The sequence below is a fragment of the Excalfactoria chinensis genome, chromosome 1, assembly GCF_039878825.1.
Source record: "Excalfactoria chinensis isolate bCotChi1 chromosome 1, bCotChi1.hap2, whole genome shotgun sequence".
In the NCBI taxonomy this organism is placed as follows: domain Eukaryota; kingdom Metazoa; phylum Chordata; class Aves; order Galliformes; family Phasianidae; genus Excalfactoria; species Excalfactoria chinensis.
In genome coordinates, this window is record NC_092825.1 from 52,807,985 (window position 1) to 52,833,895 (window position 25,911).

The window sequence follows — 25,911 nt, forward strand, 5'->3', positions numbered from 1 at the left end:
AAATGTGCTGCCAGCCAGTTGACATTTATGTTGTTTCAGAGTAATATATCATAAGGAAATTGGGCAGTTGCTTTTTCTGATGATGTCAAGGTGATGATGGCATGTTGAAAGTCTTTCCTGGAATGGCAAGACAGGAGGCAATCGCTGCCTGGGCAGCCCTTGGAGAGGGCTAGACACAAACACTTGCACAGCACTGTTGCAAAAAGGTGACACAAACAGACTTCAAACACTCCAACTCTAATTCTTGCAAAAGTACAACAACGAAGAAAGGGAGACAAAGCTCTTATTAAAGAGGTGGTAGCAAACAATTATTCTAGGAACCCTGACACCTCTAAACACACCCAAAAGAATGCTTAATTTCTGTAAATTTCAAAACTTGGAAAAGATGAAGTGAAAGAACAGAAATGTTTCACTTCTTAAAAAGACCAGAGAGAGCATAGGGTAACTCTAGCTCTGGCACCCTGACTTCAGTTCCAGGTAAAATATTAGCAAAGCCTGCGAGGAGCAGCTGTTTTCAGATGGATAGGGCAGACAAACCTACTGGCTTCAACCCAAAAGGGATTTGTGAATCAGACAATGCCAAAGAAACTGATCGGCTTTTTTAATACGGTATCTGAGTAGGTGTTCTTTGTTTTGGTTTGTTTTGTTTTTAAAGATCTGTGCTATTTGGAAACTGTTAAATAATGCCTGGACAAGAATTCAATAAAGTGAGTACCAAGTCCCAAGCACTTCACATACATACTGTGTCCTCACAGAAAGCCCTTGTACTTCCTTAAATAGTCTCACTTCAGTGCCTTCTTTGCAATAGTACAAAATGGCCTTTACTCAAACTAACTCAACAAATAGACACAAAGGAGAGGCTGCTCATACTTTCCATCTCTCACATGTGCTTCTGCATATAAGTATACACCTTAATGCTCATTCCACCAAGACAAGAGTAATTTTTTGAGATGCTTCAGGCTGTTCAGTCCAGCTATGGTAAAGAATCACACTTAGAAGAACTTGGGATAAAGAGAAACTCAGTGTTTATAGTGTCAAGAGATGAAATGACTGTGTAATTCACTACGGAATAACACCCACAAAGCACAACGTTCGCATCAAGCTTTTTAAGACAAACCCCTGGCATTCCTGGAGTGTCCTTAAGTCAAGACAGCTTCTGCTCTATTCCATATGGGATAGGATCAGAGGGAAGTGTTTCCTGGTAAAACCAGGCACTATTTGTATGCCTCAAGTGTGTGTGCCTGGACAGAGCTAAGGCGAGTTAGCCTTCCTTTTCCTCGTACAATGGTTTTGAATTCAAAATCAGAAACAGACATGATTCTTCTTGTGTGGGATCAAAATAAATTCTTTTTTTTTTTTTTTTTTTTTTTTTCTTTTTTCTTTTCATACGCCAATAAAGCAATGCAATGGCATGGTAATGCCTCCTCTTTTTTTTTTTTTTTTCATGTTGGCAGATATTGAAACTACTTTGATTTCTTTTCTTGCGGTTCTACAGGAGAATGCATTAGAAGCTGCATGCCAGGAAAATTCTATTGAAAAGGAATGCTCTGGCCACAGCTGCCACCACAACTTAACCATGGGCCTGCTCATTTCCACTGTCTGCTCTCCAGCAAAGCCCTGTTTCTTTGTGTGGTGCCTTGCATAGGGCCAGGAGGAAAGTAGGCCACCAGGAGGTTCCCCTCTCTCCGTGGTGCTCTGCTTTGCTTTCTCTTTGGAAGGTAATTGCAATCACACTATCAAGATGCCATCTATTTCAGTAAGATTTCTGGGACAATTGATCTTCTGATATATGCGTGACTTCTCAGACTCGAACTTTCTGCTCTTATGTTTTTGCCCAGATATACTCTGAGAGCTCGAGATATTTCTCTAAAATGTCTAGATACCTCTAAAGGCTAGATGGTTGAGGCCAGAGACTGCATTACTAGAGAGCAGCCCTGCTGGTGTTACAGTGCACGTACTCACATCTCCAAGAACAAACTGCAGATCCAAGCAGAAAGGTTACTGAAATTCTAGGAAACCCCTTGAACTTTCATCATTGCTCATGAATTTGTATACAGAAATCCAATACATAGAGACTGTCTGATCGAGTATAGCTCTGTGCCTAACCTATGCCTATCAATTTCTTTGCCCTTTAGGATTAAAAAAAAAAAAAAAAAAAAAAAAAAAAAAAAAAAAAAAAGGGCCATGGGAAAAGCTTCTAAAAATGGCTGTGTCTGGCACAGAGAACTGAATCTCCTGTAGCACAGCAAAATGTATGCAGGAACTTATCACAGCTTATCCTGTGAGCACTGTACAGAGATGCAGAAAACCCGTAGGATGGGTCTTCTTCCACCTGACTGCCTCCTGCAGCAGTTTCACTTCTTTGTGGACAGTCCTACACATGATCAGCCTTCATGCCTCTCCACATGAACAAGTGTACTGACAAGAGTGCCTTTCTGCAGGATGGTGCCCTCTGCTTAGTATTTAGCACAGAACTACAGTGTGAGTGGCTGTCACAGCTGTATCAGATGTAATGATACATGAAGGAAAAGTCATGCTCCGTGCTCTGGAGAACAGGCTTGAAAACCTTCATAAATAATTATTTTTTTAATGATTTAATGATGAGGCTGGAATAACTTCAAGAAGTCACACCACACAATGAGCTGAGAAACCCTCACCGGTTTTCTTATGTAGGTACTATCATCTGCTTTATTCTTGCAGGATTTACAGCAGTTATTGTTATTACAGATGAGACCTTGGTACACCAAATGTTATTTTGGGTATTCATTCATATAATACTTTTGTAAGAAAGAGCTATGCCAGATTACCAGCGGGATGTGATTTGATATGTGTTACATATCAAGAAGTGACATCAATGTATCTATTTTTATTACCAAAAAATTTCTGCACAAAGCTATAAAACATTCATGTCTAGCAAGAGGATACAGATGAGGTGTACCTTACACATAGATATGTGATGCAGTTATTGGAAAAGTAAAAAGCACATATGTATGCATTGCTAGCACACTGAACACTTATTTATCCTGGATAAAAGCCACATTAAAACTTCGTCTAGGTTCATCCAATGTCAAACATTGAAGCACTGAAGGATGGTAGACAGCACAACTGGGATGTTTGGGAAATGCTGCAGAGAGTAACCCTGAGCAAGCATTTGGTGAAATGGATATGGGACTGGAGAAGGTCAAAGGATGGAGAGGACCAGAATGAAGGGAAGTGGCTGGAGGGAAATGGGTGGAGGGAAAGCTACTGAAACAACTCGAACAGTACAGTGAGCCGAGCACATGTTAGCCTGGGCTTCCTCCTTGAAGTGCCATAGACATGAGCTCACAGTTACAGATATAACACTGTAACAACTACTTCAAACCAAAAGGGGAATCTTTTTTGCTAGAGGTATTTCTGCTCATAAACCTCTGAACTAAAGTTTTAGCAAAACAAGGGAGTACTGCTCACATCCTGTCCATCCTACATACTAGAATATTAAAGCCGAGGCAACCAAGCAATAGCTTAATAAAAAGAGCTCTCAGCTCTCACAGCAAGCTGGAGTTGTCAGGTAGCCAGCATCTCAGCTCTTTTCCTAAAGATAAAAGCAGAGAAAGTCTTCTGTCCAGCCGAATAAACATTTTTTATTTATTTATTTATTTAAAGCTAAAGACTAAATTGCATACATAGAACATAAAATAAAAGACATTAACTATGCCATGACCTGATTTATGCTCCTCAGTTACAAAAGCAACTCAATTCTGATGATCAAATGATTGATAACCTTAAAAAAAAAAAAAAAAAAAAAAACATGAAGCTTTAACAAAAAGGATTTAAAGGGGTTTAGTGTAGAACTTCATAGACGTTACTGAAGTGTAATCTGAAGTCTTACATTTTTGTTCCCATCTTCAGCATGCCGTAGCTTGAATCATAAAGCTAGCACTCAGCATCTTGGCTGTGCGTCAAGATCAACTGCAGTCACATGCAGGATGAAGTGGTGAAGGTGACATTGCTTCTCCTACCTGGCTCAGGACATAAGAAATATAATGAACTTTGCAGCAATCTGTGAAAAACTTCAGCTCATAAGTCTGTGCCAAAGACTCTCTGGTTCAGTTTTCTACACCAAGGAAAGTACCAGACAAGACTGGATGTAAATTCATCACTGACCTGGGACATACAGTGCTGTGCTCTTTGATCATATGATTGGCAACTGGCAGGAGCCTGCATTGTTTCTCTGTTACCTAGTGAGTATATTTGTGAGGTATTAAGAGCATGACATGTGTCACTACAGGGCAAGAGAGAAAAAGGTTGAAAAACAAATAGCATCAAATACCCTCATCCAAAAGAGTGCTTCACAGCAATGTTAAGCAGAAGACTCACTCAAATGCAAACACCAATTTTTAATACTCCTCAGTATCTCATGAAGTTTGAGGGCTGTGGATCCAAAGACAGACTTTGGAGTGTGATCGTCTCTAAACAGGATAGACTGAATAACATTGACTTCTGGAATTTGAAATGCTCGTTTTGTGGCTCCTAGGGGGAGTCCCAGTTAATTAACTGGGAGTATTCGGATAATGATCAAAGCACTGTGTGAAGCCTTTTCGTGTCCCTTTATGAAATAATCTGGTAGAATATTCAAAACTCCAGAACTGAGAAGGAGCTCCAACCCTCCCTCAGTGCAGCTGCTACCAAACAGCGCTGATGAAGAGGCTGCTCTCACCACCAACACCAAGTTGGCATGGGCCACTGCTGGAAACAAGAACCTGAAGCAGCCCAAGCAGCTCAGCTTAGCAGTCTGGGTGACACTTATCATGAGAATTAGTTGCAACATAAAGAAGACACAGCTTATGACAAAAGAAAAAAAAAGGAAGAATAATTCTTGTGCTTGCACACCCCCAAACTGCAGGGTGACCAGCTACCCTGAGAGCAACTGGGGACGCGTGAATCACAAACAGATCCTTGTCACCCTGGCTATTTCCCAGCATGTGATAATGAGTAACATTTTTGATGTTCAATAATTAACTGGAACAACTCCTATTCTAATATCTGAACAAAAGTTGTCAGAAGGCATTTTGGGGTTCAACTCATTTCATCCTTGATGCAGGTCATCTCAGTGAAGCACAGACCCTTTCTCCTCTCAGCCACCTTTCTACCTTCAAACTGCTGAGACTTCCTTCTGTGGAGGTGGATGACCAGAATCTCTCTGGAGTAAAGCAGGATTTGGGGACAGAGCAATAAAGTGACCATTACTTAAATATTCATGTGGGAATTACCCCAACTGTAAGCAAATTACTACATCTCTGCAGCCACTTGCGTCTCTCACTACCTTGAAATTAAACATTGATCCTCTCTACCAGGCATAAAAGATGCCAAAACTTAAATAGATTTGTTTTCAAAAGGCAACATGATATGAGAAATATTTTCATGAAGTAGAGTTCACCTGTCTGTTGCACTCCTTATAAGTAGTCACACCCCAACAAATATATATTAAGGGATATAAAGTGGTTCGAAGAGCCTGTATCTCTTTCTTTCCGTCACAGGTTCTTGTTTGTGCACATAAACTTCTATGTGCATATAAATTTTCTGCATTATACATTGTTATATAAATGCTACAAGTATACAAAAACTTGAAATCTAAGTCAGTGAACAACTTAGTTCTGCATATGTATACCCCTAAATGTTTGGAAACCCACAGACATGTGACAGATGGTTGTGTAATCATGTAACTTCCATGTTGCTAGAGCTCCTAGCAATCCAGTCTACATTTAACCCATTTCATGGGTGCTTCTCTACAAAGGAGGATTCACATAACACGCATTTTAAAATTAAAACTTGCACACTAATATCCCTGTGTGACTTCTCAGGAAGTATTGCAGCATTCCAACACTCTGAATAGCTTTGAATAGTTGATGTGAAAAAATAACTATGACATGATAGCACATAGACTTCTGCCCATGTTCAAACTCACTGCAGGTAGTCCAAAGAGCTGGTGGATTGAAAATCTAAAATGAAGACTAATGAGCTTCCAAATCCAACACTCAGGCTGAGGAAATCAAGACATTTCTCTGTCCTGAAAACGATACTTGTACCTGATTTCACACTTAAGAAGTATAAGAAAGGGACATTTTTACCATTAGAAAATAAGAAAATTGGCTTACTCGTGGTGCTTATTATTTCCATGTTTGGAAGATGATTAAATATAAGAGCTTATGGTAACTTTTGATCATTTTGAAAATGCTTTTTTGAATAGGCCAGTTATTCATTTTTCTTTCAATTATAATGAATGGAGAGCTTTGCACGGCAACACCTTTCACACCTAATGCTGGAGAGTCAGGTTGCATGGACATTTGATTTTCAGTCCAGCACAAGGAAGCAAAAGTCTCAGTCTCAACAAAAGGGAAAGCTGATGTGGGTTTCCTGGAACACCTGCTGTTGAAGTCATTAATGTTTGGGGCATCATCCTTCCTACTCTGAAGTCAGTGTGAACTGTCCTCTTGCCTTTCACAGAAAGGGGATCAGGCCATTACTGAAGATTAATAGGAGCGAGCCTGCCATTGATTATATACTGCTGTCCTCACCATGTCAGAGGGCAAGCCAAAGGGTGAATTACAGCTACCCGAGAGCTCTAAAACGTGACAGGAAATCAAACTAACAGACGCATACTGGAAGATAAATCATCTTACATCTGAATAAAATTGCTCCACAAAACAGGAAGGCTTGTGTTTCCTGTTACTCTCAGTCTGCAGTGGTCCAAATCCTGTAGATTTGTTTCTTTAGAATCTACTGATAGAATTTCTGCTTCCACCATTCACAAGTATACTTGTGTAACACTTATTCTAGAAGAAATGAGGATTTGTCAGATACTTGAGAGGAATTAATTTCACAAGTGGAGAGAATAATACTGATATAACAGTACTCTGCAAGGGAAGAAGAGTGGGATGCTGAGTGTAACAAGGTACATCATGCAGATACCTCACAAAGACACAACCCCACAGAACCCAATTGAGGTGAGTAGATCAGGGCTGGCAGCAGTAAGCAGGTCAGATGGGACACTGTCACTTTCTGGCCAGGCAAGTCTATAGAGATAAGGAAAGCCTGAAGTTAGTTTGAGAAATCAGCCTATGAGTCAGGGTGACCATGCATGGCATGTCTGCAGCACAGTCAAGGCAGAGCCCAAGAGTGTGATCCTAGTCTTAAATGTGGATCCCAAGCAAAGAGGGGAGACTCTGCTGAGGATTCCTTCAGCTTCTTCTCAAGCAGATATTTTTTTCACAGCTTTCTGAAGGTCAGTCAGCTGTTTATCAAAGCTCACAATGAGTCCAGGCAGCCAAACACATGGGAGAGGTGGGCATTGATTCTGGGTCCTGATGCTTCATAAGCAACCCAGTTCTTTCTGCTTCTAGTGGGCTTTTCAGGGCATGTGGTATAACCTTATAGTGACATCAAGGGAAAACTGCAGGGTGTTTTTTTAGGGATATGCTCAGATTTTCCAAGGCCCTTTGAGATGTGTAAGCTTGATTCCCATCTGGTTTAAATACTGTCAACTGTTGAGCAAGTGGAATGGGCAACTAGGCTTTTTGGATCCTGTCCCAAAATGCCACTGAAATTCTTTTCCTTAGACCATGAAGACTGAAAAGCTCTTCAGACCTCAGGGGTCCGAAGTAATCCAGGTGCCTAAAATGAGCCAAAAGGAAAATTAGGGCAAGAAAAGCGGGGTGAAATTGTAGCCACCCAAATACGATCCTTTATTTCCTCAAAATGAGATTGCAAGGATATCCACTGGCCATTGACCATATCAAGGCTGCATTGTTTTGCCTCTGCCTCTGGTTGCAAGCAGCCAAGCCATTGTGATAAGTGGGTTTGTTTCCACCGTGAAGCATATTGCTATTTGTATGGAGTTTCCCTTGGTATTCTTCATCTCTTCAAATGTGCTACTTTTCCAACCACCTCAACTCTTCCAGACTCAGAATTCTTGTTTTGAAAAGAGTTTAGCTTCAACATTGTTGTGTTCAGTGTGGAAATCAAGGAATTTAAAGCTGAACAACAAAATGAATCATTCACATATTATTATATTTAAGCTAGTCTCGGGATTTTTTAAGCCATCTCAAGCTTTTTGGGTCTCGTCTAGACCAACAAATCTAGACAAATCTGCAAAGAACTCTACCTTCTAATTGTGAATGAATTCTGCTTAATGTGGCAAAAAACTCAACCTAGTCTCTTAGGCTACTATACACCAATAGTACTCCAAACAGATCTCCTGAATTTTCACTTCATCTGAAAGAAATACATTACACGGATTCACCAGCATTCTGCCCAGAGATAGAATCATAGTGATCAGCTTCATTCCATTTTAAATTGTCATTAATATTCCTCATACATAAGTAATACCTTTAAGTCTACACAGAGATATAATGACAACCACCTGTCTTTCTTTTACTCCATTGTGGTTCTTGAACCCTTGGCTCAGGTTATGTGTTTCTGGAATGTCATATTAGGAATTCACTTTTCCATCCATCAGTTTACACTCTGTGTGCAGTTTGATGGCATCTTGCTAATACAGCCTGGTTACACTGTAATTCACCTTATAATCCATTGTATCAACACTGACTTTTCATTGTGCAACTTCCTAACAAGGTGGCTGGTGCCTCTTATGTGCTTTATCACCACTGGAGAGTGGTATTTTAAGATGTTGTCCCTGCACCCAGGCTGTCTGGCTTGAAGCTTACTGCTGTTGCAAATGGATACGTGAAAATATCTTCCTCTATGAGAAAAAGCAAAACAAATACTGTTCAGGCAAAAGCTGCTCATCTGATCCAGAACTGCCCTTCTTCTCTAGCTCATCTAGCATCCCAAATCATCATCATCATCATAATATCATAGTATCGTGCGAGTTGGAAGGGACCTTAGAGATCATCGAGTCCAACTCCCGGGTTTCGAGCCTCCCCCCACGTGTAGCGAAGCGGCACTTCTACCCCTGCGCCACAGGGGGGATTCTGGGGTGTATTGGTAATATATCATACTCCAAGTGTGATATATGCAGTTCTGTGCCAGAGGAGGACTGCCTAGTGTCTTTTTGGAGTACTTTTAACAAATATGATGGACTCTGCTATTTTTTGTACCTATTTCTTCTCCTGCCTCAGAAACACCAGGAAGCTGGACCAGAACAAATTGGGTCTGGCTGGTGGCAGATGACTGCAAGATGGGCTCAAGGCTGCTGGCATTCTCCTTTCTGTCCAGTCATACAGTTGTCATGAGCCCACAGATGGTCTCACACCATGCGTGCTCTTCTGTCCCTGCAGATACAATGGAGATAATGGTATTTTTAACAGAGCACTGTGTAATCTCCAGTTGAAAGTGATATAATAAGAGTCATGCTAAGATATGTATGTTAGTTGCTGTGCTCTTAGCAATGCACTTTATACAGGTATTGAAAACTGAGGCCTCTTTGGAATAAACCAGTGGAGACTTCATAAGCGCTGCTGACAAGTTTTGATCCAAAACATGAAATTCAGAGAATGTCAGCATGTAAGACATGCAGAAGTTCGATGAAAAGGCTCTAAAGCAGCGGCAGATTTCAGCAGAAGTCCTTACTTGGGCAGACAGTGACTGCTTGCAAAGTGCCACTTGCAGGAGGTTAGCTGGTCATTTGCTGTCAGCTCTGCTGGGCTTAAAAATCCAGCCAAGTCTGCGCCCCCTGCTGTCTCTATCCAGTGACTTTGTCCTACACAATGCCCAAAGATCTTTTCTGGATGCCTATCTGTGTGACCTATTATAGGCTACCTGCTTTAGCAGGGGCTTGGACTCGATGATCTCTTGAGGTCCCTTCCAACCCTTGCGATTCTAATATTCTGTGACTCTATTCACACGGACAGCAGCAGGCAGATGCGAGGCCATTCCCCTCAGTGTGTGCATCGATGTGGGAATCTGCTCCTGAATTTTAGAGAGAGACTTTGAGTTTGCTTTGCCTTTGGTTGTTAAAGAAATCTTGAAAACTAGGGAACTAGAAGAACTGCCAGCATCACTGAAACCTAACTAGCTCTTTGCCTGATCATCCAGCTTGGGCTCCAGTGTTATTCTGATATACCAGTATGCTTGGAGTTGTTTATCTATTTGGCAGTTACCTATGGTTGCTTAAACGCAGAATGCAGGGGCAGCTCTCAATAACTGATACAAGAAGATTAAATAGTTTTATGTCTGGTACTTGAGACACTTTTTTTAGAAGCAATCCATGGGGCTGTTTCTTGTAAAAAGTGCCATCACAATCTGCTGTATTTTCCATCCTGTTTATACCCACTAGGCAATGCATTAACAGCAACAAAAAAATACAGCTCTGTGATGAGACAGAAGACCTCAGCCTTTAAAAAATAGAAATTCACACTGCTGTCTTAGTGGCAGCATTCCTCTGTGCTTGGAGCAGTAGGAAAGTGTGATCCATTTGCCATCAGAATGGTAGTGTATGAAAGGGTGGAAACACGCTTGGTGTGTGCTACCAAATGGAAACATCTCACTGCACTCAAACTCAAATCAAATCAATTGGACCCCAGGCAGCTCTTTACAGCAGGGGGTTGGAAATTGATGGACTTTAAGGTCACTTCCAACCCAAACTGTTCCGTGTTTCTATGATTTCTCAGCTGGAAGCTAGGAATTCCTCCTGCTGTTGTTCTGCTGAAAAGGAGATACATACATATGTGTGGCACATAAATGGCAAGATTGGCATAATACAATATCTTACAAAGATACTCTGGTTCTGTATCTTTCACCAAATCTGCAAGGCTATCAGCATAATTCTTGCTTGCAGGAATCAAAAAGTCAAAATCTAGAAGACTTAGCTTTGCTTTCTCCTCATGTAGCACCCTCAAGCAGACTAAAAAGCAACTGAAGAGACATGGACCCACTGGAGTGTGCCCAGAGAAGGATCACAAAAGTGATCCAAGGGATGGAACACCTCCACTATGAAGACAGGTTGAGAGAACTGGGTATTCAGCCTGGGGAATAGAAGGCTGTGAGAAGATCTGAGAATGGCCTTTCAGTATCTAAGGGAACTGTAAGAAAGACTCTTTGTCAGGGTCTGTTGCAACAGGGCAAGGGGAAATTGTTTCAAACTAAAAGAGAGAAGATTTAGATCAGGTATAAGGAAAAAGCTTTTTACAGTAAGTGTGGTGAGGTACTGACACAGATCGCCCAGAGATGCAGTGGATGCCCTATACCTGGAGACACCCAAGGTCAGGCTGGAGGGGGTTCTGAGCACCTCATCTAGCTGTGAGTATCCTCGCTTATTGCAGGGGAGTTGAACCAGTTGTCTCTTGCAACTGAAACGGTTCTATGATTCCACATCCAGACTTATTCTGGAGTAGGCTTGGAACCGCAGCCGTAAAACTGTCTGCTGTCCAGAGCCGTGAGAGCAAAGCTGTGGATCTGCTAACAGAATGTAGCTCCTCTAATTTGGTCACGGCACTTTCTGGAACTGGCCTGGAAACTGCATTCGGAGAAAACGAAAGACAAACTAAGGACGAGGGGAGTAGGCCGAGGACTGCCCGCACGGCGAATGGTGTATGAAAAGCTGCGTGTTGGTGCCACCTGCTGGGCCCAGAGCCGCCCCGCGCAGGAGAAGCGCAGCACTTCCAGGCAGGGTGTCAGACTCCTGATGTCACATCGGGTGTTCGAACCTGCTTAGTCAGGAAGAGAGGGGATGCAACGCAGAGGCTGAGGACTGGAGGATAGTGATGAAGGGTGAGGGACGCACAAGGAGCTGCCTTTCCTGCCATCGGTGCGCTTCACCTGGCTACAAGCCAGTTCTGCTTATGTCTCTGCATGTAACCTTGGCTTCCTTCTATGGAGTTACATGACAGACTAGTACCAGCAATCCCATTTCCTTGAATCATAGAATCATAAAGGTTGGAAAAGACCTCTAAGATCTAGTCCAACTGCCAGCCCATCCCCACCATGCCCGCTGACCACGTCCCTCAGTGCCACATCCACACGGCTATGAAACACCTCCAGGGATGGTTGCTCTACCACCTCCCTGGGCAGCCTGTGCCACTGCAGCACCACTCTTTCTGGGAATAATTTTTTCCTAATATCCAACCTGAACCTCCCCTCACACAACTTAAGGCCATTACCTCTTATCCTATCACTGTTACCTGGGAGAAGAGGCCTATCTCCATGATGCTACAATCTCCTTTCAGGCTGTTGTAGAGAGCAATAAGGTCTCCCCTGAGCCTCTCCCAACATTCAATGTTACATCTAGCGACATGACTGTGACATTATCAGCTGGTCATTTCAGCCTTTAATTTTAATGGATGTTGCATCATCCCCTGGAAGATTCAAGCACCAAGATCTATGGAACAAGCTCTAACTCCTGGACAATGCCATTACCGCATATCTCAGAAATGGATATAGCCATGGTTTAAAGTTTTCAATAAAAAAAGGATCCATCACATCTATTGGTGTGTTGTATTTGTACCCTCAGTTACATGCACACAATCATTTAGCTTCCCTTCCTATAGTAACCACAAGCTGTTTAGTTTCTATCTGTCCCCTACAAACACAAGTTGAAATAAGTTACCTGAGCTTCCCCCAGGTTCTTCACCCTGTGCTTTTTTTCCCCAGTTTTGTACTGTTCTCCCAACTGTAGCTATAACTTCTTATGTGGTTACAAGTCGTGTGCGAAGCGAATGTTAATGGTTATATGCTAATTTTGAATTAAAAGATAATGGAACTTAAATAAATAAATAAAAAGTATTTTACTCTACTTTTCTATTTATCTACTTAACAAGCAGATGAGGCTGAGAAAAGTGAACCTAAACACACTGACAAAGTAAGCATTTTCAACAAGGCAGATTCTTATTGCAGCGTATGTTACCAGCCTGGTAAATAACACAAAGTCAGAGTGCAGTTGGTGACAGATGTTACAGTAAGTTAACATGCAGTTTCTCATCAAATTTATGTACATTATGATATTCAAAATGTTGTATTTAGGTAAGTGCTCACACAATGAGAGCATCCTGACTTAAAGATCTCAGTCCTTCGTAAAAGTCCCACCACATTCAGTGCTACAGCAGAATCCAGACTCAGTGACGTGTAACTAGAGGCAACTTGTGTCTATTTTGTAGAAAAGTTAACATATAGAAGACTATACCCAAAATATGAACAACGCAGTTATGACCTGCTTATCTTGCGAGATGTTTGATGACAAAAAACCCGAGTCACAGTGTTGTTTAATATACCTCATATTTCTAAGGGTACACAGCTTTCATCTTAACCAAAGTATTAATTAAGCTTGTATTTTGCCAGAGTGGAGTATGTTGCATTATGTCTATTACATAAAATGATTTCCCAGAAGATGTAGGCAGGATTTAGAGCAAGTGGTTAACTATTAATGTCAGTGAGTTTCATGAAACATATCAAGCCACTGTGTATACCTCTTCACAGATATCAATTTTCTTTTTATTTCTACCTGAACTTGCAGTCACTTGATGCAAAATGCAGAATACAAAGTTGAATGCAGTCAAATGGAAGTATTTTAGCACAACAACCAAAATGTGTAATGATACAAGCTCACAATGGAACAGATGTATCAGAAAGAGTGTACTTATTGGTATCATCCTTGCATAAAGGGATAGTACTCTCTTTTTATATCTGAATTTACTCTTCTCCTCCATGAAGAGAAGACAAAATTACTGAGTCTCTTAGCAAGAGCACCATGCAGAAAAACAAAACAAAACAAAACAAAACAAAAGCTGGAGAAGCAATACCATATTTCTATATATAAAGCTATAACTCCAAAGGTGGTTGTAAATAACAAAGCTGGGTTCATCAGCTGAGTATAGAACTGATGGATAAAAGTGTGATGTCTCATATTAGTGGTGGAGAACTGTAAATAGCTTCATAAAAAGCATAATCCTTTGCTAACTCTGTCATGGTATGGTCTCTTTCTCAAAGAATCCCCTGCCAACAGTGAAATGCACACCTGGTGATCCTAATGCCATGTGTCAGGATCTGTTCTAAAATATGTTAATATAAGTGATTAAGGATTAACAACTTGGCCAACAGGTGCACCTTCATGTGGACTCTATAGTTCAGCCAGGGATTCACTCAGAAATCATCTCTTAATAAAGAGTGTTGATGAAAAAGCAGACAGTAGCTTAGCACAGATGGCAAATCTCTTCCCTTTCTAATTCACATGCATCCAATTGTGAGCTATGGTACAACAGTATCTGCATTCTGATTGGAAAGTTGGGGATGCGCACAGAACTTCTGATGAAGTGAATGAGCATTATCAGGATGGGATCTTTGATCCAGACTGCAGACAAAAGTCTTGATCCCCACCTTGGATATACTAGCTTGAATTTGTTGTACTTCCTTTGATTAATGCCACAGAGAACAGAACCTGCCCTACAGCTGCTGTTTTTCTTCAGTATTCAATGACTATTTATTGATAGCTTCAGAAGGAACAAAGTAGGTTAAGATCATTTTTTAAGCCCTCTTCATGTGTTTGCATGATATGATATAGGAAAAGCTATGTATAGAGAATTCTTGTGCTGGAAAGTATTACAGGCTGTTCATGTGATGTCTAGCTGTTAGCATGCTGTAATGCATAACCATTGTTAAACATGTAACTGTTGTAGCTGGTCCAGTCATCTGCACATTGATATTCTTGATTAGGCTGAATGTATGGATGATAAACAGTTTCTTTTCCCAAGAAGTAGGATGGAGCAAGTCTTTGTAAAACAACAGCGCTGAACTGGTATGTCAGCTTCCTTCGAATTTTAATAATTTCACCTGTTCTTCCATAATTCCTCAGTGCTCTGGCCATTTTCTGATACGTCATGATCTTGCGGTTTCCCTTTCTTTCTCCCCACAGCTCTGCAAGTTTCTCCTTGTTTTTGGAGACAAACTGGAAGACACCATTGGGCTTATCCACCCACTGGATGCAGTTTGCCATGGCTGGATCATACAGAGACTCATGGAGGTACTCAAACAGACGAAGCTTTTTTCTACCTGTTAAGAAATAAAGTAAGAAAGGTCAGAATAGAACTCATGCTTGTTTTGAAAAGTAAGCAGTTATCTTATTCTTGAAAAAGATCTTAAAGGAAAAAGCATAGATAAACCTAGTAACCTGTCAAAAAGTCAAAAAGACAAACACTTTGCAGGAAATCATGTCCTCAGGCAGTGCTGGCAAGAGGTTCTGAAGGTCCAATCTGAATGCTTTTTAATAAACACTTTCCTTAATCAGAACTCAAAGATTTTGAGATGAACCCATTTTGATGGGTTTTTCAGGACTGTTTTGAGGAAGCAAGATAGTCTCTGATAGAAGAAGGAGTGAGCAAGAAGGAAAAGCAAGCTAGTTTTGCATCGTAAGTCTTACCTAGTCAATAAAGGGCTATACCTTCTTGCACACTGCATATTTCTAAAAGCATGCAGAAGTTTCAACTTGCCTTCCAATGCAGAATAAAGGAAGAAATATTTGCCATTTAATTGAATTCTTCTTCCCTCAGGTTCAGCTCTCAAACTTAAGTTTATAGTAAGGCTTAATTAGTTTCACTTTGGTCTTGTAGGTCCCTCTCTTTGAAGCACTCCTAGTTCCTTTCACTGAGCCAAGGGTGACCAAGAAGCTACCATAAGGAGGAAGAATTGAAGATTATGAGACAAAGAGGAACATTTTGCAGAAAGGAGAGTATATGCAGAAGAACGGCTTCCACTTCAACAAAAGTGGAAACAAGCAGCTGCACCTCAATTTCATAGTCTTGTCTTGCATGGCTATTTTAAACTAAAGGCTGGGGAAAAGTGACAGTTGCTAAGGAACAGTGAGGTCGAGCCAAGACATCTGTTAGGGATGACAGTAACTCTGCTTCTGGTGATAAGGAAATAGGAGAGAAGTGGCCAGACTAGGAAGAAGAAGATCCTGAAATCAGAGGTACTTTCCAAATAAACTATAAATTTTCAGGATCTAAATAAAAATTGGCCTGTAGCTGGAAGTACTTTTTCTTTTTTTTTACTATACATGCATATAATATTACCAAAGTGAGTAGCTTAAAAGAAAACAGAAGACTGCCTGGACACAGCAGGCCTGAATCATAGTGGGTGACATCCTTAGATTGCCTCCAACCTGAGTTATCCTATAATCCTATGAACCTACGATAGAATGAATAAAATAAGGGGGACATCTGGATACTTTTTTCTGTTCATCAGAGCCTCTAGCTGCTGTAGACTGAGTCCTCAGGAAAACAACTGTGTGACCCTGTATGTACCAGCATCTCAGACTTCATGCTGTCTGTCCTCTTCATTCAGCTGTCACATCTGTCCAAGCTTTTATTTCTAGACACATACACACACACATTACACACACACACACACACACAAACATACACACTTCTTTCTCCAGCTGATGTCTTGGTTTGAGAGTGCATAAGGGTTCAGATGTGCTACTGAAAATGTGTTTCTATGCCCCAGCTATTATCCCTGAAGCCCTACACCATGTTAACACACCAATTTGAGCTGGAATTAATGCATGGACCCTCACATTGCATAAGTCAGCAGTGTTCACTACCTGTCCTCAAACTGTTGCACAGCATAAGTCCAAGCCAACAGGCTAGTTTATGTAGGTTCTTGTGTGGTCACTGGAGAGAAGGAGCTCCTCCAGAAGATCTCCAGAGCATCTGAATTATTTCATTTTAGTATCATTTCTGGATTGGCATGTTTGTGATTGTGGCAGTGAATGTCAAAAGTTAGGAGTCCTGAACTTAAAAGATTATTCTTCTCATTGTCCTGAGGAACTTGTAGTAGCTGAGCGACTAAGCAAGAGAAACCATAGTACTCATAGTACTCACCATCAGTGGGAAGGGATGATACCAAAAACTGACAGCATGTGGTTAAAGTTAAGAGAAGGGGATTTCAAAAAGGAAGAAAATTAGGAAGCTGCTCAAAAGGACCCCACAGTCAAAAGTAGGTACGATAGCTCAGAGTGGAAATCTCATCCAGTAGAGTCATAGAAAGGATGCTGAATCCCATGGGATGAAAAACAGAGAATGAATGCAAGAACCGAAGTACAACGATGACTTTGGGCACCTGACCTGTTCTCTACAGATAAGATGTCCATTCAAGTAGGGGTCAGTGGAAAGGAGCCCAAAAACACCTATCAAAGTGTGCTCCCTTTTTTGTGACAAAAGCTATGAAGTAATTTGAATGTTAAACAGAGAAAGGTATAAGATCCAATTCAAATCCATTAACATCTGTGGAAAACCATTAAGAAAGCCATTACTTGCTGGACCACATAAAATAAAACAAGTTATTAAAGTGATTGAAAATATTAGTGTACTTCTTTTATGAGACTTGAACTGAAATGTTTTGAAGTGAATATGTATCCCTTGTTCATTTATCCATGTAATATACAAGAGGAGAGAATGAGAAGAGAGGAGATTTTTCTTAAAGTATAAAGTTTAACAGACAGGAACTGAACATTTGTGGTTGTACTCTAGTTGTTGTTAAATACTAATGTACTTTTCCTATCAAAAGTAAAAAACAATAAAAACAAACAAAAAACCCTAGAACATGGAAAGCATAGAAAGCATGATTTATCAAGGGAATTTTAAGCTAACACAGTGCACTTATCAAGGGCTATTCTTTCTACATACCTTTCCCTGCTTTTGGCTGGACAGCAGCAGCATGCATCACTTGGCTTTCTGGAGTATTCTGCAGTGTATGGTAGACAGAATCATCTGCGTAAAAATCTGCTGCACTGTTCTTCAAGAATTAAGACAGTGAAGAGTTAGCAACTTTGGGATTAATTACCCGAAGCCTTAAAAATGCAACTTTTCATCCCCTGACCCACAAAAGATTTTTCACAGCTCAAAGGCATGCAGTGTGCTCTATCAGTAAAAAGCTACACCAGCATGTTGAATGGGAATGACAGCCCACCAGAGGAGAAGTTCAAAGGGAAATCAGAGTAATTGCCTCACTCTGCACTCTTCAACCATTCCACTGGAAGCAGAAGAGGAATTGTGGACATTTTTTTTGCTGTCAATAAAAGATGAAGGCCACCTGGACTGTGTCTCAGGAGAGACTTTGTCATTCCTATATTAGATTCTCACTGATCTGCTGGTTGAAAATGGGCTTTTGTGAAATTCATTCACCTGAAATTATCTCCTCTGCACCGCCCATCTCCCACCACTCCTGCAGGCCCCATTTCCAGAAAGAAGGTGGACTCTGCAGGCTAAAGTTTGTTTATTCATTGTTTTACATAATAAACCACAAAATAGCACCAAGCAGCTGAACTGATTCCTGAAGAAAGACTATTAAATATGTTTTGCAGATATACCCCAGTGTGGTTTCACCTGAATTACAGCTGGCCAGACCGAATTTACAATAGAGGCAGCATAATTATTTCTATTACAAATCACAAACAGTCAGCCAATTTTCAGTTTATGTCCATAGTAATTAGCTTACTTACTATCACAGTTCTCCAGCTGTATCCTGGTTCCTCTGTAGAGGGTACTGTGGAGTAGCTGGGACTTGCTCGAAGGTGGGGATGATGGTTGATCACAGTCAGGCAATTTTTATAACCTGAGAATTTGGACCAAAAACTGAGTAAAAAAAAAGAGAGAAGGAGGGAAAAACAAAAAAACAAAGCAAAACAAAACACAAAAAACGACTGCAGCAAACAACCTAACACACTACCAGGCCTGTCAAAATGCAGTTATTCTATTGTTGCCATCTAGATAATAAACTCCCTGTAGCCAGGATGTTTCATACCAGTGGGTTATCCAACATAACCTGCATACAGGTACCTATAATGGTACTGCCAACCATGCCTCTCGGCTGGTTTTGCTTACCTTCATGATTTAAAGCAGTGTTCTTTAAGATAAAATGTTAGTTATGTTATAGTATTGTCAGGTAGTTTGCTTAATAGAAAAAGGGAGGATCATCAAGATTAGGGAATGGGATAATTACAGAAGATTATTTTACATATTTTGAAAAGGAAAGGGAATGCCTCATGATTCTTCAGCAAGTCATTAGTACAACACAAATGGGAGTACAGAAACATGAATAAATTGAAGGACAGAAACTGCTAAATATAATTCTGGGAAATACTGTTTCAGTTATCTAAAAGCATTACTATTTCAAATCAGCTACAGGAATAAGGAATTTCCTAGAGCATCTGCAGTGCCTGGAAGAAAACTCAGAAGGGCCCCAGGTCTTCAGGATGTTTAAAAGAAGCAGAAGACAATGCTGGACTAATGCACTGGAAGGATTTATGTGCCGTGGGTGGTCAGAACATTTGGAGAGTACAACTGTTGCAAGTGGAGCAATGTGTGTGAGCAACAGAATGTAAATGCATGCTGAGTTGCAAGTGTTTTAACGTCTCTCTGTTGGCCCTGACAACGGGTACAGGCTAGAACACTGGGAGCATTTATATACAGTGGATAATTCAGTGTGCAAATTACCACTCAAGTGGAAGCAAAAACTTATTAACAACAGCTGAAGATATGAGCCAATTGGTCTTATTTACATTTCAATGTATCACAGATAAATGCGCAAATAAACTTTCTTGCATGAAATACAGTCCTCACAGAATACAGTAAATATGTTCTTCTGGATGTAGAGGATTCACAGTGTAGCTTCTTACTTTCCTTTCCTTCCATTACTATTCATGATATAAAAACACCATACACAGATATATTTTATATTTTATAGCATTTTAATTGCAAATATCTTCCCTGAACTGGAGGAATCTACAGCTTACCTGTATTTTAAGTTTTGTAGTGCTTAAATCTTAATCTAGATGCCAGGAAAATAGCTTTTCTGATAATAAATTACACTCTGCCTATTGATAATTAAAATTTGTACCTGAATGTAAAAAAAGCAATTATGGAAACTAAATTCGCATGTTGAATTCTTTCTCTTCTTTTGGTCTTTGCACTGGAATTCATTTCTATATGAGTTTATTTACAGCATAAGGGCATTTTTCAATTGAAACATTAAAAATGGAATATGCCTGTTGCACTTCAATCTTACATGCTTTGTTTTGAGCTCAGTACACCTCAACTAGTACTGGATGGAAGGGGAAGAGGGGCTGTCCAGTAACTTCCCTGTGATGTGGTTTGGAAGATGCAAACCACCCTGGGCAATGTTAGGCACAAGAACCCTCCAACCCTTCTTCCCCATTTTCATTATAGAACAGCTTGGGTTGGAAGGGATCTCAACAAACATCTAGTTCCAAGCTTTCTGAGACAGGAGTTGTATTCCTCAGCTGTCCATTAATCCACCTCTAGGGATATATTTTAAGATATGCTTTTCTGTAAAAATGTAAAGCTGTAAGTAAAACAAAGCAATGTCCCCCCTTTACCTTGTGAGTACTGCATTTCTCTGTCGGAGTGCTGCTGCAGTACTTCTAGTGCATCTTCAAAAGCCTGACCCAGTATGTCTTGATCAGGAAAATTCTGCAAGAACATATTTCTGTCAAAAGTCAGAAAAGACCAGGTGTTCTTCAATATCATCAGTAGGAAGATCCCAGATAAATACAGCAATTAAATAGAATATGCGGGTATCGTACCATCCTGCTGGAAAATGTATTTGGCAGAAAATTAGGCATTACCAGAATCTCTACTATTATGAGAAAGTTCTCACTCCCATGAGAAGTCTCTTTGAGGTCAGTGGGAAAACTCTCACGGGTAACATTACTCACATGGGCAAATGTTTCAAGGTTCATTTCCTTCATCTGCAACAGAAGTTTACTTAAAGGGGTGTTACCGTTATTGCAGTGCTTTACAGCATTTAGTGCAGAGGTATATATCACTTGTTTACCATGATTTATGAAGCCAATATTATCATTCAATATCAACAACATGACAAAAAATATTACTTGCAAGTCTGGAATTGCTTATGCAAAGAGAATGTTGCATTGTACACTTACCATTATTTAGATATCAAAGCTCGAATCCTGTTTAAAAAAAAACAAAACAACAGTGAAGTTGTATATTTCAAAATAAGCAATATCTCAGCTTAAAGGAAATTAAATGAAATACTTATTATTTCTAGTGATGAAATAAAAGATAATACTACTGATAAAAGAAATCTAGGATTAGAAAGTGGTAATTTGCTTTAATGCAATTAAATACGTGTAATATTTTTGTTTTACAATTTGTATTATCTTTCATTACTGGTGTTTCCAATTCCATTAATACTGTAGCATTTAGATTTCCATCTATATTGTCATAAACATATTTTTAAAGACTACATGACCTGAAAAGGAGTCACTGCTGACATTCAGTCTTAGCTCAAATACAACTTTCTCAATGAAAATACTAAATAGAATTAAGTGAGAAGATTTAAGTCCTTTTGTTCTTCAGACATAGTAGAAACAAGCTTGTTTTATTCTATTATGTAAATCACTACCTGGCTGTATATGAATATACAAAAGCTCCCAGTGTAAGTTTGAGTTCCAGAAACAAATGTCATTGTTTAATTAACAGTGAAAATAGACATTTTTTCTGGTACCTTAACATAGAGTGTTCTTTTACGTACAACATTACTCAGAAACTATTCCTTATTACCTCTTCTTGACATGGTCTATGTTACAGATTATAATAACTGAAGTTTTTATAACTTACAGCTTTTTTCTTTTTCTCATTTACATTTATATTTTAAAATGGTAAAAATTAACAATAAAAAATACTTTTATTTATTTTACTCATGAAAACGCAAAGGATAGGAAAGATGCTTAGATGTAAGAGAGAAGTATCTTCAGACAAGACTCACAGCAGGTGTTCTAACCTGATAATTATGCTTCAGTCAGAATATATATATATCTTAAAGTACACCATAAAATATTGTCAACATTCATAAAAAGCTTTTTACGATCTTGATGACTCTGTGTATCAGAAAGATCTCAGCATGTGGAATGAAGTCCTGGTGATTCAGTCAATTGACCTTGCCAGAGCAAATGGGATTTCTCTCTTTAATTTCAGAACAGCAATTATTTCAACAAACTAATTTCACTATAAAGCCAGAACAGACCAAATTAATTCTTTACTTGCAATGGTTGCCAGATTCTTGGAATATAAAGCTGTAGAAATTAAAAACGTGAATCTCATGGGTAAAGATCCTAGTTACCATAATTCTAATTATTTCACTATCTTCAAAATGCATTTGTCTAACTCCAACTTCAGAGTGGCAAGTGGTAACCTTGAACATCTCCCATTGATGCTGTACAAAGCCTGAAAGGGTACTGAAAAGTATCACTATCAGCAACATACTGGTGAATGGTCATACCAATTACAAAACTGAATTCACTTATGAAAAGAAAAGTTACACCAAAGATAAATTTTATAAAACAAATAAATCTGAACACTTACCTAGAATTTCAGCTCCACACACAACACAGGAATCTCTGTTTTCATACATAAATGAAAGACTGAGTTCCCATAGCAATGGGCTGGCAAAAGGGCTGCATTAAATAGCTGTTTTTGGGGAAGTGTTTTGGGAAGGGAATTTTTCTAAGAGTAAAGGTGTAGTACAGTACTAGTATGTCCTTCATTAAGCAGAAAAGAAGGGTGATTAAAGCAAACAAAATAAAACTAAACATTATAACTACTTAACAAACACAGGAAGATTCTAGGCAGTGGAAGAGCTTCCTTTTGGCTGTGAGACATCCTAACAGGTCTGCTATTGGTATGTTACATCTAGGGCAAAATCCTAAATCCCTAACCTATCCCAAACAGACTGATGTGGATCTTCTGGCTTTAGATGAACCTCCTGTTTACTTCGGTGTAAGAAGATGAAACCAGACCCCAAAATACAAGTTTTGGGAAATATAAGAAGTCTGCCTCACAGCTCAGGTTTATTGTCCAGACCCAGCTCTAAGGCATTTAGTAAAGATCTCATCAAGCTGAAGTTGCTGATTTAATGCACCCTTCCTGAGCAGCTCAACTCACGATACCGTGTCCTCTGGGATGAGGACTCTCATTGTTTTTCAGTACAAAATTTCTTACCACTGACGTAATCCTGTGCCACAGCTCTGTGTAACCAAGTCTTTCAGAGGCATATTTCACAAAACTTTGTTAACATATACCATGACATTTCTACAAAATAGTAATTACCTCTTACAATATTTATATTGCCTCACTCAAGAACTGTCTTGACAGTCATAGCCTATACTTGTCTATGAATGCTGAGTGGAAGTAATTTGAAGCCAATGTTAGTATCAACCATCACGTGCTTGTTTCAGATGCAAGCTGCCTTTTCAAAATTTACACCACAAACTTTCAAAATGTATTTTTAATGGAGTATATTGACACATGTATGTGTTTTTTTGAAATACAAGTTCCAATTCATAGCACTTTTCTGCTATGACACAGGCTTATAAAGAAAAATGAACCATCAACAGCACTGTCAATCCAGTGACTCAGCACTGGATTTCAGTGCACAATTCAATTACACAAATAATTTCTTCTCCATAATCTGTTAAGTTTATTCTGTTATGTGGAGAAACATCAGTGTCTTGGTTTGGCTCTTTTCTGCAGTGTAACTGTGTGTCAGATTTAAGATTATGAATGACCTTCAAGATCTCTTGTGGGTATCATCCTGATAATTAAGGTATTAATAGGCAATCTGACCTACCTACCCCTACATCTCTATCTGAAGCTGGGAAATTCATGCCCATTCTGGCTACCCAGTTACTGGCTGGGGCCAAAGTAACTGTGATCAAAGTTGAGAAATTAAATCCATTATATTGCTCAATCACGATGTTTCATTTAAGTAAGAGGCTACAGTGTAAGGAAGGTCATAAAAGGGTTTCCTTTCAGAAGAAATGGGAAAGCGTCATTCATAGAGCAAGCATATCACATGTAAACATGAGCAATCATTGCCTCATAGGGTAAATCAAACCCCTTCTGTATAGTCAGGATAGGCAACGTGTTGGCCTCTAACAAGAAACGCTATCAAAGAAGAAAGCCCATTTTGATTTTTGCGCTGAATGGGAAGAAAGATTCCAGATAAAAGCCTAAAAAAGAGATCTTACTATAGAAACGTTGTCTCATACAATCGACAGCAAAATCTGAAAATCAGTTAGAAACCACAGCATCAAGGTTTTCTCCTTCATCCATGTTTCAAAAATAAACTTCCAATGACAGAGTGATTGTTTAAGTTTCAGAACATTCTGTCATTCTTGCTTGGCACTTGCTTGGAGAAGCATTTTCACCTTTCTGAATAAAAAGAACTCAATAATGCATTACAGCACTTGTTGGTGGGCCATAGAAAGCATGAAGACTCTTGCATGAGGCCTTTTTAAACGTAGAATAACAGTCCAAAACCCTCATAATAAAGAAAACCTTGAAATTGTAAGCTGTCTTACTAGGCATTTACAACTCTCTCAGATTTTTTTTGAATGTCATACAGTTTGTAAATGCCCAGGTAACACAGACAGACCACTTGCAATAGAAGACCCTCTATTTTTAGAAATGATGCTATAATGGTCACCTGCTCCCTATGTAATAGGCCAATTCAGCAGTCTTCAGAAGTTAGCTATTAAATGTGGCAGCCACAGATAGCTTCTATCCTTGCATACTTGTTCAGGCCTTTGGCAGATATCTTTGCGAATCCTCTTCTGGCCATGCAGCTCTTTGAATGAGCAATGATTATTGTCATGAATTCCCATGGCTGTAGGTCCACAGTATTAAAAAACCACAGATGCTGTCCCCCTGTTAGAGAGAACATGCCTGTTCTCTCATCCTTAATCTAGCCATGTTAACCAGCAAATTTTCAAATCCATGCTTGTTCTGGTCTGCTCCATCCAAGGTCTGAAAGAAGCTGGGAAGTTTCTTTTAGCAAGGATACAGCCTTTTTCTATACAAAGCAGAAACAGGAATCAACAGAGACATCTCTTCTTTTGCAGTGACAATCCAGGCACGAGTATTACACGGTGAATTGATCTGGAATATAACTTCAAATTAGTGGCCTCAGAAAGTGATTGAAATTCCCAGCCCCAAAATACAATGAAGCTTCTCGTTAAAAACACAACAGAACAAACAAAATTCAACAACACTGGATACCAAGCTATTAAAAATATGAAACTAAGCATTTTAAGTACGGGCCTACGGGCCTAAGTAACACTGCTTACTGTGATTAAAATAGAAAACAATTATGGCATTATGTCACTCAAGCCAATGAGACAATGAAACTATATCTGAAGGCTACATTTGTGCTGGGGGGTTCTGATCTATGCATTTTGACAAAAATAAATAAATAAATAAATAATGATCTATTCAAATACCAGATGATAGGAATATACTTGTTTCACAAATAATGCTACAAATGGCAATGAAAATCTATGCAATGCAAAAAGAAAACCAAACTGCTTCATTGCTATTGGCGGCATTATAGTATGAGTTCTTTAGCTAGGGGAAATTAGTACAGAGTTACCAAAGTATCACTGATGATTTGTATTAACAGATTCTGGCTTGTAGCTAACACTGATCTAATTTTCAGTTCAGTAAGGTGGAACTTGCTGTGCCAGCAACTGATGCTCCACATTCTTCCCTGACTTCCTGATTTGAACTGTTTCTTCAGCTACCTTACAAAACATTAGAGTTGGATAGACTGACATAGTGGCATTTTTGTATTTCAATCCTCTTTAAAAACAAAAACCAAAACACAAACCTTTGCCCAATCATTCTCTCCAATTATGACTTATGTATGCAGTATTTCCTCTTCTTAAGAAAGAAGATACAGAGAACATTGTAAAAATAGAATTTTAAACCTGAAATGATAGATTATCTCAATCAGACTCATTTCCCTACCTTTGACTATGAAACCTTTGCCTATTACACTGAGATTCAGAATCATGTTTTTAATATTGATTTACAGCAATTTGCTTTAATTATTTTTTGTGTGAAATACTGCTTTAATCCTCTCAGAGTTAAAAACTTCTCTGGACTT

The 25,911-nt window shown here is 39.4% G+C and overlaps 1 protein-coding gene across 2 annotated transcripts; it reads right to left on the reverse strand.

Moving 5' to 3' along the window:
• Positions 1 to 14,551: 14,551 nt before the first annotated feature.
• Positions 14,552 to 20,569, reverse strand: SPIC (Spi-C transcription factor). 2 transcript variants are annotated; one of them, XM_072326647.1, is made up of 5 exons: positions 20,531 to 20,569; positions 20,324 to 20,417; positions 18,428 to 18,540; positions 17,613 to 17,721; positions 14,552 to 14,979 (listed from the first exon to the last, which is right to left on the reverse strand). In XM_072326647.1, the coding sequence occupies exons 1-5, from the start codon at positions 20,567 to 20,569 to the stop codon at positions 14,552 to 14,554; spliced, it is 783 nt and encodes a 260-aa protein (XP_072182748.1). The 2 variants fall into 2 exon arrangements, with proteins under 2 accessions (XP_072182748.1, XP_072182747.1); XM_072326646.1 differs by lacking the exon at positions 20,531 to 20,569 and having other exon boundaries at positions 20,324 to 20,474.
• Positions 20,570 to 25,911: the final 5,342 nt, after the last annotated feature.